The sequence below is a fragment of the Dinoponera quadriceps genome, unplaced genomic scaffold (genome assembly GCF_001313825.1).
Source record: "Dinoponera quadriceps isolate SergipeBrazil2010 unplaced genomic scaffold, ASM131382v1 scaffold1270, whole genome shotgun sequence".
Lineage (NCBI taxonomy): Eukaryota > Metazoa > Arthropoda > Insecta > Hymenoptera > Formicidae > Dinoponera > Dinoponera quadriceps.
In genome coordinates, this window is record NW_014555716.1 from 1,481,189 (window position 1) to 1,497,661 (window position 16,473).

The window sequence follows — 16,473 nt, forward strand, 5'->3', positions numbered from 1 at the left end:
GGGGGGGGGGGTGGAAAAAAGGAAGGAAGGGAAAAGTGGTGCTGATGTGACGCTGATGGACGATCGTGATCAGCGCGGGGGTCGGGGCTGACCGTTCGGGTCGCATTAAAGGCGGATGCCGCGGTTGCTGCTGGCGACATAGTTGAGCAGCTCCTCGGAGTCCTCGCAGATGAACGGCTTTTCGTGGTAGCACGCTACGTCGTGCCAGGCGATGCCGTCGTTGTAGACGTTGTTCAAGACGGACATGCAGGATTCGTTCGTGCCGTTGATGTCGTACTCGGCGTTGTCCGGCTGCCTGACCTTCTTGTGGCCGGTCTGCGACCACGGATTGAAGCCCCAGCCGTTCGGCGCCTGGTTGGTGGGGGCCATCTTCTCGCGATTCGCTGACCAGAACCAGCCGTAGAGGGACTTCGGCTCGAGGTCACGCCGGTTCTCGCAGCCCTTGAAATCGCAGAGACGCCCGGACGTCCAGATGTACGGCACGTCATCTGCGGAAGAAGAAGAGGAGTTTCCGTGAGAAGGACTTGATGGAATTGACATTGAAAGTTATTCGCCGAGAGTAACTCGTTTACTGTTTCCCGTTACATATTGAGAAAAAGTTATTATCATGTCAAAATGTTTATAAAATCAACATAAAATCGATGTTTCAAAAGATTGATGTCTCTTGTTTATTGGGTACCTAAGATTCTTGGAATTAAGACTGTAATTCACAACTCGACGCTATTCTTGAAGAAAGTCAACTGAGAACGGAGTCGTCTTACTTTCGCCCGAGCGCGGCCGAGTGCAAGAAGATTCATTGCGAGCGCACGATGCTGCGATATAAAAAGATGAGAGCTCTCTAGCCTCAACCCACTTCGGGGAACCCCCGCATTTGCCTTGAAAAGTCGCGCTCGCCCAACTCGCCTCCGTAGCCTCTTCATCGTGGCGGGCGACTGTCGTCACGATCGCGCGATAATTGCGATCGGAGCGACAGTGAAATCTGACAAATCCATCCGCTCGTGGATGATTCGCGTTGATTCGTGTCGATTAGCGAGTTATCAGTTTCCGGTGGTTCGCCGGCGGTCGCATGATCGACACCGAGGTTTCAAATTTGTCCGAAGCGTCAATTAATCCCGCTCTTGAATTGATTCGCGTCAATTCGACCGTGTCGAAACGGCGATCCGAGTCGTCGCTCGTTGAGCAACGAAGAGCGATCGACGAGGTGGTCTCTGATTTCGATCAAATGCTCCGAAAACCTTTCGCGCGTCACAGGTTGAAAAGATACAGAATGAAAAGATACGAGAAAAAAGTTGTGGGATGAAACTTTATCTACAGAAAATGTTTGCCTTAGGTGATGCCTTAGATGATGAAGGAAAAAGTGTCATCAAAATAAAATAGGGGTGGTCAAGTCATCTTAAGATAATTTACGTAGAATGGTGAGACTTTTTTAGCAAAATGATGATAATCACCTGAAACAGTTTTCCTTACGGACTATATATTTAGTAATAGTTACCAAATATATCTCGTTTTCTACTATCAAGATTCGGTATTAATTACCAAAGTTTAGTTTAATGATTTAAATGTATTGTTCAAGCAACTAAATCTTAATTCTTAAAACTATATATTTACTTCATCCAATAAAATTATTTCGTAACTGTTGCCGAACGTTTGGCCCGCAACATTTCACCGAATTATTTAGTAACAGTCACTGAATTTTGTTATATATTACCAGATCCTCCTTTCAGTGTATAATATCGATCATTTCTACATTATACACGACGTAGTATGTGCACCGATAACTTCTCGTCGCGCCTTACACATCGTTCGCGTTTACGGTTCTCCGCTCGGTGTTAAAAAAAGGGACGGTACGGGGGAGAGGAGGAGGAGGATAGAAGGCGGTAAAGGCGTCGTAAAGCCGGTTAAGTTCCGAGCAAGACCCTTCGGTTAACAGTTCCTTGAGTGCACTTAAGAGTGTCGCAGCCGAAAGGTCGCTTCAAGAGACGCGGGGGAAAAGAAGGTACGGTGGTTGGAGGACTCTTCTGTGCGCGGGGAGGAGAGCGGCGTCGTTAATCATCCGAATCGGAAGGACGAAATGATGTGTGCCGTCGGGCTCGTTTCGAAATTGCCGAATGATCATCTCGTCCGCGTGGACGAAAGTTCGTAACCGCGATAAATCGTCGGTATTGACGTTAACGAGCTGCTACCGGCGGCGATTCTGCTCATTGTGCCGAAACTTTCTAAGCATCTTCTAAGATCTTATTTCAAGAAATTCTAAAATATTGTGAACAAAGTTTCAAACACCGTTTTAAGAACGCGTTGAATTCTCGAAGAACATTAAATTGTCAAATGATTTTCGGGCGTTCAATACGGACTTTAAAGCCATTGTACCGTCACGGTCATCGTGGAGGGGCCTGTAAAGTCGGACTTGCTATCGCACGAGGACCGAAATCGCCGATTCGTGAGCCACCGTTCGCGGCTTCGCAGCGGGTCGCATCCCGACGCGCCGATAAATCACACGCGCGAGATAAGAGATCGAGTGAGATTGAGTGAACTCGATAGATCGCCCGTTATCGGCGAAACCGGCGCGATCCGCTACCGGAAGGAAGCATTCCGCCCGGGACTCGTACGTCAATTTGTGCTAATTATGCAATTTCGCGGCGCGATAATGTAGCGTAAATTAAGATATCCGGCGCGTGTGTCATCATCACTCTCGACGATGCATGGAGAAAACAAATGTTGCTAGAACAGCAAATGTTTGTCAATATAGTGGCAGCGAAAAAGAATTTGTTTAGACAGCAAAAAATCCGTTCGAACAGCGGAAAGATTCGTTAAGAGTATTAATTATCTGCTGAATATATGGACAATTATTTAACTAAATCGATAAACATTTGCTGTTCCGGCAAAATTTATTTTCTCCATGTATGACCGCCAAATTCGTCGCAAAACCTTACCCGGCATCTTGGAATTTTTTCGAGCGGAATCTCAATCAGAACGCGTGAAAAGTAATAGTATTTTCACTTTATAAGCGCAAATACTGCCATTCTAAGTCGCAAGAGTGAATATCTCAGTGAAACTTCGGATTGATTTGGATTTTATACGAACGTTACGATTGGACATTTCGATCGATTAAAGTGAATCTGTCCCCGTGACGGTGAAACAATCAAATCATCCTTTGAAGTTTTGAATTAAAATATTCGCTTGACGATTCAAAGTGGAGAACTCATTCTGAATCGTCGATGAGAAAATTATTCAAATCCGAATAACTTGATTTGTCTCATTCGGTCACAACGGGGGCGATTTCGCTGGAAAATTTTATGACGTAATAACTGTCTTGTGTACGGAAAGTGAACATTTTTCGCAACATTTTTCACCTCGATAAATTTCCCCTTATGACGATTTTTCACTGTTTTTCGCATTTATGTGGCACGTTTTTGGCCCATTTTCTTTTAACATCCTTTATTTGTATTATTTCAAAATGTGCAATATGAATGATCATGCGTGTTAAATGAGTGTTTTGCACTCTTAACTGAATGTACATTTTTACCACTTAGATATATTCTCGTACGATTCGATTTTACTATTCGTTTTTATTCTAAATGGCTCCTTTTGCGACTTAAAAGCGGAGTCGTACCTTTTGAGCGGAATTCACGCTTTCACCAGTTCTCAAACTGACTGTTTACGCGCAGCTAAAACGGGCTAAAAACGGCGAAATATTTTTATAATTATTGAAATTTTCTAGAATTACCGATAAACGAAGCAACAACTTCTCCCATTGGTTACCATTGTTGAAATTCACCAAGGCGAATGCGACGCAACCTTTCCACATACGACATTGCAACAGTTACAACGTCGTGACGGGACAGTGACGACGAGCCAACGAATTCAACGAAACGATACGCAAGAGATCTCGCGTTCAGAATAAAAATGATTTTCCCGGCCTGTTCTTTTTCTTTCCTCCACGAGAACTATCGCAACTGCAAGCACGACGCGCGCGCTATTCTTTATTCATGAACGAGAATGGGGCCGGCCGACTCGATCCTTTGATCGCGCATCGGTCTCGCATTTGCAGTTGCGACAATAAGTGTGATTCACGTCGGAACGATGCGCGTTACTCGCCAATGAGAGTTTCACGAGAATCGTCAGGCCGTCGCGCGAAACAACTACTCACTCTGTTGAATGAACCTGAAGATCATGTTATTCTCTTCTTGGGTCTCCATCGAGATCAAGTCCATGCAGTACTCCCGGCAAATGTTTCTCGCATCCAGCCAATCCACCTTCTGATTGGCGTGAGCCGGCACGTGCCCGCTGTAGAAATAGTTGTGGCCTCGGAAGTTCAACTGCTTCGGCCCTGAAATGTATAGAAATAATTGTATTAATGAGAAAATTGAATGGAACGGAAATAAAATGATTAGATGAAAAATAAATTGAATAAACTTGAAATCGAAAGAGAAAATCGAATAAAATATTAAAGTATCGGGATAACAAGAATTTTCTTCTCCAAACTACAAGAGTATATATATATATAAGAGTATATATATACCTAACGGCAGACATCAGTATATTAAACTTTGACCCTTGAATCTTGAACTTGTCGTTAAAGGCAGTAGTTGTCATATATTTGTAGATTACACTATTCGGAACAAAAATGTGCAAAATAGTGACAGAATTTTTTGTTCCGAATAGTCTAATTCTGTCACTATTTTGCAAATAACACGCAAATTGTTAAGTTATTAATTAAAGAAACCTCTATAAATGGCCGTTTTTAATCATTGATAACTCGAAATTTTGCGTGTTATTTGCAAAATGTTATAGGATTTTTCTACTCAGTTCCACCCGTTATACTTACATACCACGGGAATCGAGATTAGTTTGGGACACCCTGTATATATATATATATATATATATATATACATATATATATGAAAGGCTATAAATTATATAATAGCTTTTAAATAACGAAAGTTGAAATGAGTTAAAAAGTTTTAAAATTATGTGAAAATGTTACGTATGCGATGTTAAGATGACGAAGTGATTAAAAAAGTTTTAATTTGGGGAATAATACGACATATAGACATGACAGCAATCAGTACATCGCCATCTGTTCCTCTTTCGACGCTGAAAAGTAGACATTGAAAATAATATTTCGTACTCCAAGGACGACAAAGCGAGAGATCCGAACGTGAGAGAGTAACGTAAGTAGCGTTGTATCTATATTGTGCCGCGTGTCTCGATAATCGCAAATAAGAATATTAGCTTCTCCCCATCATCGTCGCATTATTCATAGCGGTTGTCACTCGGGCTGCCGCAGAAAGAATGGTAAATCGTCGATTATATCGGGCCTCGCAATCGCTCGTTCCTCTCTATCGCTTTTTTTTTGCCTGTTAACAGGCTCTCGATTCGATTCATCCGTGGCTAATAGTTCAGGGGTCAAACAGCTGTTGAGATGAGGTAATCGGTAGATCTCTGCTCGCCGGGAACGAGAACGTGTCTGAGTTAAATCGGCCGTCTCCACTTGGATCGCGCGGTGGGCGCAAAAAACTCGCCTCTCTCGTGCGAAAGGTCGAACGAATCGTATGGAAAAATTCCCCGCCTCGATTCTTCGTCAATCATCGACGTCACGTCGCACTTGACTAACCTAGTTGGTTCAACATGTCAAATTGTAGCTCGCAAATAGGCTTTCTCTGTGTTCTTTTAGATCCAAATTTAGATCAGTGTATTAGACAAATATAAATCAATATACTGAGCTTTTCAAAAATATGGAAACGGTCAAATAACTCGTCAGGAATGCATATTAGAAAAAAATGTTACAACATGTTGGATTTCGAAAAACCTATCTGACTGTTAAGGTCCATTTGGGCCCTTTAAACGTCACCTACAAATGGAACGTTCCAAATGAGAATAATCTCTTAAACTCTCTTTTTTCTTTCTTTTTGTAGAATTCTTATAATTGATTTCTTATAATAGATTCTTATAATAGATTCATGCAGTCTACTGTTATTAGCAAATAAATCAGTTCCACAACAATAACGTTTTAGCTCTTATTTGCTTCTTCTCTATTATACGATTATATCAAATATAATAGTAATAGTAATACAATAGTATTGCTCTCTTTGCTTCTCCCGCATCTCTCTCGCATCTCGAGATATATACTTTCAATCACGATCTAAAATGGAAGTACACCTCGTGCAATTAATAGAAAACGAGTGAGTGTGTTTCGTTATTTCCCGGATTTAAATACAAACGATGCGTAAAATTGGAGAAAATGTCGAATCAACGTTCCACGTGAGAATTTTTGTCGCTCAGTATCGATTTTAGAATACGACATGCTGCGAAAAGCATAACTTATAAGCAAATTTGTTCCCATCGATTCGGAAATCAGTAGGCAGAACGCAATATCGAAAGAATATTACCGTCTTGCTTTTGAATTCTTTGAAGAGAATTATCTCAGTAAAAGATTAAAAAAATGCTTGTAACAAGATTAGTCATTTTCGGCAATTCAACTGTATTTTCTTCTGCTTTAATCCAAAAAATAGTGTAGCAAAATATTTAATTTAATCCAAAAAATAATATAGTATAGTAAAATAGTAACAATATGCACGTAAGGCTACTATCATTGACTCTACAATAACACTTACTATACATATTGAGAGGGAAAATATCTGAAAAATAAAAATATGTATTTCGGATACTAATAATATATTTACTTAAATTGAAATAATATATTTACATAATATATTTACTTCAATTATATTTTTTTACTTGAATAGAATATGTAATTGCTTTCACGAAAAGCTAAGAATTTAAGAAAATGTGTGTAATTTCTCAACTGAAAACAATTTTTTGTCAGATTAAAAATACGTTTTTGATGTAAGAAAATATGTCGTTAATACCTATCGAAAATATATTTTCCATCTCTCAGGGAGTTCTTTTCTTCCTTCAGTATAGAAAAATGTTTCTCCCGACTGTAATTCTTCCACTTGTGCGATTATAGTTGCAAGTATCAGATATTTTTCTATTTTCCGTACGCCGATTCAATTCACTAGGATTTCGCTATTTCGTGTATCGTTCCGATGAGTTTCGCAACTTATCCGAGTTTTCCGCCTCTTTCCCCCAGCGCTGCTATGAGCGCGGACATACGCCGTTTCACCTCCCGACCCCGCTTCTCCCGGCGTTTTACTTCGCCGGTAGGGAATCTGTAATCGGCGGCGGCGGCGGCGCGTCATTATCGTCCGTTTTAAATGTCAACGGTCTTATACTTTTTCCCGGTATTTATGCAGGTATGCCTCTCCCCGTCGACGATTTACGACGTGTGTCTCATTATGAGCGCCTAACGCCGCGTTACGAAACACACACGGTATCGTCGGGCCGCCGCCGTTACAAGGAGCGTCTCTCTCTCTCTCTCTCTTTCTCGCCCGCTGTGACATAACGTTTTATATTCCGCGCGATCCCCTCGGCATATCTGTTCCTTTTCTTCTTCTTCTGCTTCTGCCGCTTCTGCTTCTTCATCATTTTATTCTCCCACCCGCTTCACTCGAGTCAATTTTTCGAGTTCGCCGCTCGCGACACTCATAACCTACATTTCGCCGTTATTGCCACACCGATTTGTCGCGCGATTTTACGCGAATTTCAAACGCCCAGGAAACGTGTTTTCGCTCTTCTTCCCCCCAGTCTATCCGTCTGTCTCTGTCCATCTCTCTCTGATTGCATATTGGATAACAGAAAATTTACATTATATTCAAAATTCCATATTCGCCAAACTCGAGGAAGGACATCGGAAATTTCAATTTGGCGCTTGTCCTGTCGGAGAAATAAAATCAAATATTCCGATAGAATATAACAACCTAAAAGAAAAAAAAAACAACGACAACTGGCATATTCTAACTTGATATGTTAACGAGAAATCCGTATTACTCGCATCCATCGTCCGAGAATGATTCTATCTAGACGAGCCATCGAGAAACAACACGATTAAATTCTTTTGGTCTTCATCAAATCCCTGCTGTATGATTTACGCGTTGTAACGTAAAACGACGTTGCTTCGTTGCACTTTCCGGGGAAGCCGATGATACATATGTAAAGCGTGTCATTTTAAATTAAATTCTCTGTTATCAGCGCTGATTAAAAGAATTTCCCTATTCGCGCACTGAAAGAAATGAACGATTTCGCCTGGAATTCTCAGCGGCAGGCTGAACACGCTAATGCCAGAGGTCGGCGGCGCTGGTCGCGATGATTTTGCAGACGGCCGCGATCTTTTTTACACGCGCCTTGCAACATTGTAATTTAACAAACAACCGTCGTCCCTGCGAGCCGCCGCTTTCGCGATTCCCTCCGTGAACGGATCGACTATGAAACGAGTGAAGAACAGAGAAGACGCCGAGATCGCTCGGCTTACTTTTGACGTATCACGGCGAACGTAATTTCAGACTGTAATTTTAGACGCACGCCGGCATCCGCGTCGACCACGGAGAAGCGATTCGTTCACACGGAGTAAACAAATTCTGCTGGAACAGCGAATGTTTGTCGATATAGCGACGGTAGAAAAAAAAATTTGTTCAGACAGCACAAAATTCGTCCGGACAGCGGAAAAATTTGTTTCGAGAGTATTAATTGTCCATGTATATATTTGCAGCAAATAACGATTAACACTCTTAAGAAATCTCTCTGCTGTCCAAACAAATTTTTTGCTCTCTAAACAAATTTCTTTTGCTGTCGCTATATTAACGAATATTTGCTGTTCCGGCAAAAATTTTTTTCTCCGTGCGCGTGTGTTGCAGAATTAATCTTCTTTCTGCATACAGAGCTATTTTTTGAATTAATTTTCCTAACTTTTCTACGTCTATCTTCTTAAAAGTCAATAAAACTTCACAAATTCTTGCGCAGCCAAAGTTCTCTTTTCTTTACATTTTGCACTGGAAATGCATGAGGTGTTTAATAGATACTCCTGTACGCGGTTAACGTTAAAATATTTGTACACAGAGAGAAGGTTAAACGTTTAACATAGAGCGAAAAAAGACGAATCGGTGAAATATGAATTTCGATGGCCCTTCAAGGGCAAAATTTCGAGCCATGGACGATGAATCGTTGGCCAATTGTCGAGTGTTCGATTCGCCGCGCTCCGCCGCGGTGGAAAGGCGCGATTAGCGTATACGATTGTGTTGCACTCGAGGAAGAAGGACCATCTGTCAGAGTTTACGACATAGGACAAAGTCGTGATTCCCGTTGTCAGTATAAATTTAACGCAGAGATCTCGTGGAATGGAAGATAAGGATTAATCCCAGCCGCGCGTCGTTATTTCCAAACGACGCGCGTTATGCGGCTTGATATACGACACTTGGGATCGAACCCGAGGAGTTTCGTAATGCGATATCGCGCTCCGATTATTGATCCACCCTCCTCCTTCGATCGCTCCTCTCGCGTGCTCGTGCGTGAAAGTGGTATAAAAAAACAATTTAGCGAGAGCGAGAGCATAAACGAATTTGGAAATCCGAACGCGTGCGGCTCAATAACGATGTCAATGATATTCACCGTTCAAACCGCCGTCGATATTTTTTTAACATAAATTTCTAATCACACGTTTCTTCTACTCGTTCATCGTTTTCGATAGTTGATATAATGTAGAAAGTTCCGATGTATTCCCGGCTCTAAATTTTCATTTTAAGTTTATTGAGTTTCATGTATCCTGATTCGTAAATTTCAATACATTCTTGTTTTATCGTAGGAATTTCGTCTCGTCTTATATAAGTCGAATCCTTTACTCGAGAGAGAGAGAGAGAGGGAGAGGGAAAGAGAATCGGACATATCGATACTAGGATAGATTGAAAAGTTACCGACCTGACTAAGAAAGAGCGAGAGTTCGGTGAAATTTCAATACTTGTCCAATAGATGGCACTGAAAGAAACACAAAGGGCTAAATTTGATGACATCCTAGCAATTAGTTTGTTCCTGACAGCTTTTTGTGTGACAGTTTGCCAATAATGGAGAAATTGGAATATCGCGCCGTGATAAAATTCTTTCATTTGAGAGGGAAAACTCCTACGGAAATTAAAGACTGAATTAGATTCGGTGTATGGAGATGCTGCTCCTTCATTTACGATCATGAAAACCTGGGCTGCTGAGTTCAAACGTAGCAGAACGAGCATTTTTGACGAGGAACGCTCCGGACGATCAAAAATCGCAACAACGGATGAAATGATCGATTATGTTCACCGAATCGTGATGGACGAGATCGTCGATCAACTTTGAGAGAGATAGTAGAGGTCGCTGGTATCTCATACGAACGGACGCACAACATTTTACACGAGGAATTAGGTATGAGAAAGCTGAGCGCGCGTTGGATGCCGCATTCGCTCACTGTTGATCAAAAACGAGATCGGTTGGATATTTCACGATCGTGTCTCGAGCGTTTCGAGCGCGATTAAAAGGATATTTTACGGCGTTTTATTACCGTCGACGAAACTTGGGTCCACCGCTACATTCTGGGAAGAAATTTTCGTCGGATGCTGAAGTGATAAGTACCGTTAATGACTATTTCTCGAGTTTAGACAAAAGTAATTACATCGAGGGGCTGAAAGGTCGAAAAAAACGTTGGACCAACCAAGTGTATTAAGTTGAAAGGAGATTATATCGAGAAATAAATTTTATTTGGTTCAAAAAAATGTTTTTCTCCTAGTCAAAAGTCGGAAACTTTTAATCTACCGTCGTATATTAAACTTTATATGAATAGACTAAAATGATCATAGATCTCTGTGACGTCACATGGCTTTCCATTTGCGCATTTCTACGACAGCCCGACAGTGAGTAGTTATAGTATCGACTTTAGTATCGACTTTGGGACGTCGTTAAACGTGAATAGCCGTAGGCGCTGTACGTCAACAGCGGTCTTTTCCGGAAACCATCCGGAAAGTGATCTCCGGCGGTTTGCGACTATTAAGAGCTCTATTAAGCGGTCATAAAATATAACAAGACGTCGCATTACGTCTGATTAATGGCTAGACGAGTTAACTTTGCAGACTCTCTCTTTCTCGCAGGTGTGTAACGCGCGAACGCGCGCGACTCGCCCGTCCTTTAAACTTCAAACCGTCACAATTGTGATGGACAGACATTGGCTGTGTTCAACAGAAGAAGCAGCTATTAAGCGCTTTCTGCTGCGCTTTGCAACTGTTACGAGATTTTCTGCCGAACGACACTCGGCAGTTTCAAAATACGTCGCTCCAACATATTTACTAAGCGGTCCAGCGTATTAAAGGTATGCTGGGAAAAATGGCGATCGCTTGGCATACATATTCCGAAAGCTCGAACACCACTGGTGTCACTCGGCAAAAAAATTCGAACAGTCAATAAATAGTCGCAAAATTAATTTGACACGTGATCCTTTTCTTCACCAATCTCGTTTCTTATGATTTGGTCGATGTTAATTTCTGCTTATTGATTCTTTGAGTAAAAGAAAAATGTTCGTTCAATTTTACAAGTCTGCCAAATCGATCGCAAATGTCATTTTACGGATACATCTTTTTCTTTTCATTTGAAAGTACAACACAAAAAATATTGGCACGTGTTTTCTCACTCCTGACGTCATTAAACAAGGACAGTCACAGTGATTACTCTTTAGGTACTTAGGAACCTTAACACTTTGAAGCACAAATATTTTCTCCTGCTTATTTTTCATCAAATTTGGTTTTCGGGGTCGCTGATCATGAATCTGAGGTCAAAATTGAAAAATTTTTTTAATCTAAGATGACGGATCCAACATTAAGGACCGAAATCGCAGCGAATCAACCGAATCACTTCAAATTTAGTATAAGCAATATTTTATCTATGCTGTATTATATCATTTGAATCCCTCTAATTCCTTTTTTGCAATATTGCGTTTCAAAATTTGTACTCGGAAGCTTTGAAAGCCATAGATATTAGGTTTTTGCATGTTTGATCCATTATTTTGTATTCAACATTTCGAATTCTGTAATTCTTCAATTTCGACTCCAGATTCGTAATCAGCGATCTCAAAAAACTTGATATATAAGTTTTAACATCTAAATTTTAGAAAAGTCGCTAGAAAATATATTGTCTCTGAAAAATAGGTATTTTTCTTAATTTGATTATTTATAACATTTTTTCAGTAACAAAACGTGTATTATGACGATTTTTTTACATTCACCTATCCCTTAGATACTAAAAAATATAAAGAAAACAGTTCAAATATAGCAATGAAAATTTTATCGACAATAATCTGAAAGAAAAAAGGTGGGAAGTATACTTTGCACCGTGCTTCTAGGGGTTAAGGTACTTTTGAAAAGAAAGTAGCACTTACATAAAATTTCGAAATGAAAGATTTCTCGGGTCTCAAAGGGTTAATAAATAACGCGGCATCGAAAAGCACGACGACGCTTCGTCGCGGTATCCAGCCGTGTTCAGCAGGTAATTTACGTTCCTATTAATCGCAGTTACGTGACGAAGGTGTCGCTAATCGAGGTGCTACGCATAGGAGAGCACAGGTTTCTTCGCGCGTCCGCCACGTGGAATTGACATAAATCATACATCGAGTGGCTACGCCGAGCGGAAATCGAAGTATAAATATCGCAATACACATTATTATGCGCGCGTGCGCGCCGTTGTAATCGTAGCATGGCTATTCCTGTCTCTCTGGATCGATAATTACCGATTGTAATCAAAGTCAAAGCCCACGAGCGAAAGCAACGGCGCGATGTGTGCGTTACAGTATCGCTGTGATATATTGTGCAACGGTTGCACAATGGTTGAGTAATTCGTCTTCGTAATTGATTTAACTTTAAGGATCTAACAGTAAGGACCAATACGTCCTGGCCTACAATAGTGTTTTAAGCCTTAAGACATAAGAGAACTACAAAAATATGCTTGTAGCGAGAAATGACCATAAAACATAGTAACATTATAGTTGCTTCAACCGCAAAATTTGTTCCTCTCTGAGTGAAGCTTTCTCGAAGTTTAATACACACCGTGTATCATCCGACTTCTCAATGTGGACCGTGAACTTTTAACATATCCTCTCAGCCGAAGCGAAGGAATGGTGATGAAACGAGGGTTTTATAACACGCTTTAGAAGAGACCGCTTCGCCAACGACGTCGGGGAAAATGTTGAGCGGCAAGGTCGGAATGAAGTAACCGCCGGAGAAGTAACATTCGAGAGAGATGGTGAGCGAGAGAAACGGGATTCGAAACGAAACGAGAGACGATCAGAGGCGCGCGCGTGTGTAGGCGCGTCGAGGCGCATTAAAGAAGAAAAAAAAACAGAAGAAGAAGAGAAAAAGAGAACAACGGTTTGCGAGGGACTCCTCTTTCGCACGCAACCGAGCGAAGGAAATTATGCATTTCGCGATTCCCGATATCGGTATCTCGTGTATAAAGACGATATCGTCGGCGTTGTTATTATCGAAAGAACGGAGAATGCGCACAGAGAGAGAATGACCGTTCGTGATTATATCATCATTAAATGCGGCCGAGACTCTCCTTTGCTCGCGCGAGACCGCGCACGCAACGACGACGCGGCGGTGCATCCGCGTGTATCAGACGAAAAAAAACAACACGTCCCCCTCCTCCTGTCGGGCAATCGCAATTTACGGCCGTTATATCACCGTCCATTAAACATTTATGCCCCCTTGCATGTGTCCCGCGCGCTTGTGTCGAGGAACTCGCGTCGATGATCGCGCGGCTCGATCGTGCCGCCCGTTCTTGTGTTGTTCACCGTCGGCGATTGTAGCGGAACGGCAACGTTCGCACTTGAACGCCATTGTTCCGATAACCATGAAAGCCAAAAATCTCCATTTAGCGAACTAAAGTGGGAATTCCAATTCAACCCTCGAGGGATCGATCACGCATTCTCGTATTAAAATATTATTTATTATAATATTTGATATTTTTCCTCTTATATATGACCGACCGTTAAAATCGCTGACTTGATCTTTTGATCGTCGGATTCTGTAAGTCGGACTATTTTTTATCAATTACGGATAACTGAGTGTGATTTGGTGATTAAATTTTTTCTAAAGAAGAGTTTTATGTAGATTGAATGCAGGGACGAATGAAAATATCGGTCTGGTTCCGGTTTCGGTTGCGGTTTTCTGGACAATGAAAGTGTATCGGTACCGTTTAAATTACGGTTTTTCTCGGTCCCGATTGTTTAAATTTGTTTTCTCAGTACAATAAATGCTATAAAAACATGTATTAGCGATAATATTCTCATTTTTCTACTATCTTGTTAAAGTAACGAAAGGTATCGCCGAGTTTGCATTGAAAAGAAATATAATTTTAATGTAATTTTATATCATAACTATTATTTTAATGAGATTAAAATGTTTTCTCTCTTTCAATATGAGAGATTGAATTCTCGATAAGGTACAACCGGCTTCCTCTGCACAATCGATCGCGCTGTCGCTTCGACAGCTGTCAAAGGCAGCTGTATCACCGAACAACGACAACGACATCGACGACGATTCGCAACCGTGCAGCAATCAAGCACGGTAGCGAATTGTGTGTCGTTTTCTACGACGACGCAGTGAATTCTTTCCCGGCTGCGCGGTCGCAACGGTCGTTTGTCCATTTCGGACGGAGAGAAAGCGGATTTCGCGTTGGTAATGCGACGTATTTCGGACAGCGTGATCCACTTCCGGCATTGCCGTTTCTCACTCCTCATCCTACGACGGATTCGAGACGTGGAATTAATCTTGATGGACAAATTGCCATGCTGTGTGTATATCAAGTATACAAATCAATTCGGTGTCATTGCATCTAATGTCCTGTAATTCTGGTTCGAATTAAAATTTTTTTCCGGTCCTATATATGATGATGATTTGAAAGTGCCAACCTTGAACTTTAAGAAGCGCTATAATAGTTGACGGCCTTGCCGATGTAACCTCAGAAGGCAGTAGTTATCAGGATGTTCGAAAAGAAGCATCTGAGGCACTTCATCTTTTTTACACTCCGATTGAATAAAAATATGTACCGAAATAATTTGTTCCGCTTTGGGTGAAGGTGCTGTGACCTATAAAACTTGTAAAAAGACCTTTTACCGGCGATGCAAGTCATTCCGCTGCACGATAACGCACGCATACCGCAAAAGGGATGAAGGATCTCATTTGTACATTGGGCTGGGAAATTCTTTCTCATGCAGCTTACTCGCCAGATCCAACCTCGTCAGATCACCACCTATTTCGATCGCTTCAACATCATCCGGCGGATGCGCATTTTATAACAGTCGACGAAGTCCGAAAAAGCATCGACGACCTTATCGAGTCAGAACCTCCAAGATTTTCCCGCGAGGACATTCATCAACTACCCGATGGATGGAGTAAGATCATAGAAAATAATGGGAATTATCTCGAATATTAAACATTGTTATTTGACTTTTTGTAAATAAACTTGGAATTTCATGGAAAAAGGGCACCGAATTAATTTGCACACCTAGTACATATGTGTTAAAGTATCGGCATCTAATTAATGCCGTTTTTCATGACGGATATCCATCTCTCTCTCTCTCTCTCTCTTTCTCCGTCTGAGCGCGGATGCGTCGTTTAATGAGCGCGCCTCGTAATGAGCGTGTACATTAATGAGCAAGCTTCTCTGTAACACGGACGTTGCCGCAATCGCAAGAGATCTTCGCTAATTGTCACGCAAGCGGATACCAATTGCGCGCGCGTTGTTTCTACGCGTGCGAAATCTGAGCCGCTGAAGAAGAGCTCGGAGGAAAGACTCGCAGAGATTGACGCGTCACCTTCACGGCGGGACGGCGAGAAAATGCGCGACTAATGTTCGTGAGAGCGGCCGATCTCGGGAAGAAAACAAATCGCTGTCATAGGCGAAAAAACGCGCGCGCGTCGTAGAAAATGGATCGGTCGATTCGATAAATTTACGCTGCTTGTGCGACAAAATAATAAATATAATAAATGGAGAGAGAAGATAGAATAAAAAATCGTGTTCTTGCAGAAAGAATAAGAAAGGACAATAGAAATAAAAGGATAATAGAAATAAAAGATTCACGGCAGAACGAATTCATTTTTGTTGATATTATCTCAGGTATTGCGGCAAATTATTTCGTACGTCGCGCTAATTTAAGTTCACGGAGACAAATTGACTAATTAAAAATGAAAAGAGAATTATGCTGCAACTCGCTCAACAGATGATGGAGAAATAATTTTGCTCGGTCTCACGGAGAAGTGATTCAATTTGATTACAGCTGTGTATTCAGCGTTGTTTTTTTTTCAAAATTCGGCTTACATAACTTTCCGTCATGACGAGTGCTGTTGCTCGAGCTAAGCTTCCATTGCTGGAGCTACTAATTATCAGCTATTACGACATTCGTTGATTCGCCAAATTTCTCATTGCAACGGTACGTCTTCATTCGAAAGGAATTTGTCTCCCTTTCTCTCGGTCGACGACCGAGCATAACGAGCGCGAATTCATTCGAGGAGTCAATTTCTCGCGCACCGCCGAACGGGATCACTGGGTCGCGATCGACGACGGGTC

At 41.5% G+C, this 16,473-nt stretch overlaps 1 protein-coding gene across 1 annotated transcript in view; it reads right to left on the reverse strand.

Moving 5' to 3' along the window:
- Window positions 1-17: 17 nt before the first annotated feature.
- The window catches only part of LOC106745207, a 30,545-nt gene continuing 14,089 nt past the window's right edge, over window positions 18-16,473 (reverse strand). The window contains exons 3-4 of the mRNA XM_014620574.1: window positions 4,148-4,327; window positions 18-488 (exon numbers count right to left, since the gene is read on the reverse strand). Of these exons, the coding sequence (XP_014476060.1) occupies window positions 106-488; window positions 4,148-4,327 (563 nt within the window). The 3' untranslated portion in view covers window positions 18-105. The remainder of the gene's footprint in view (window positions 489-4,147; window positions 4,328-16,473) is intronic.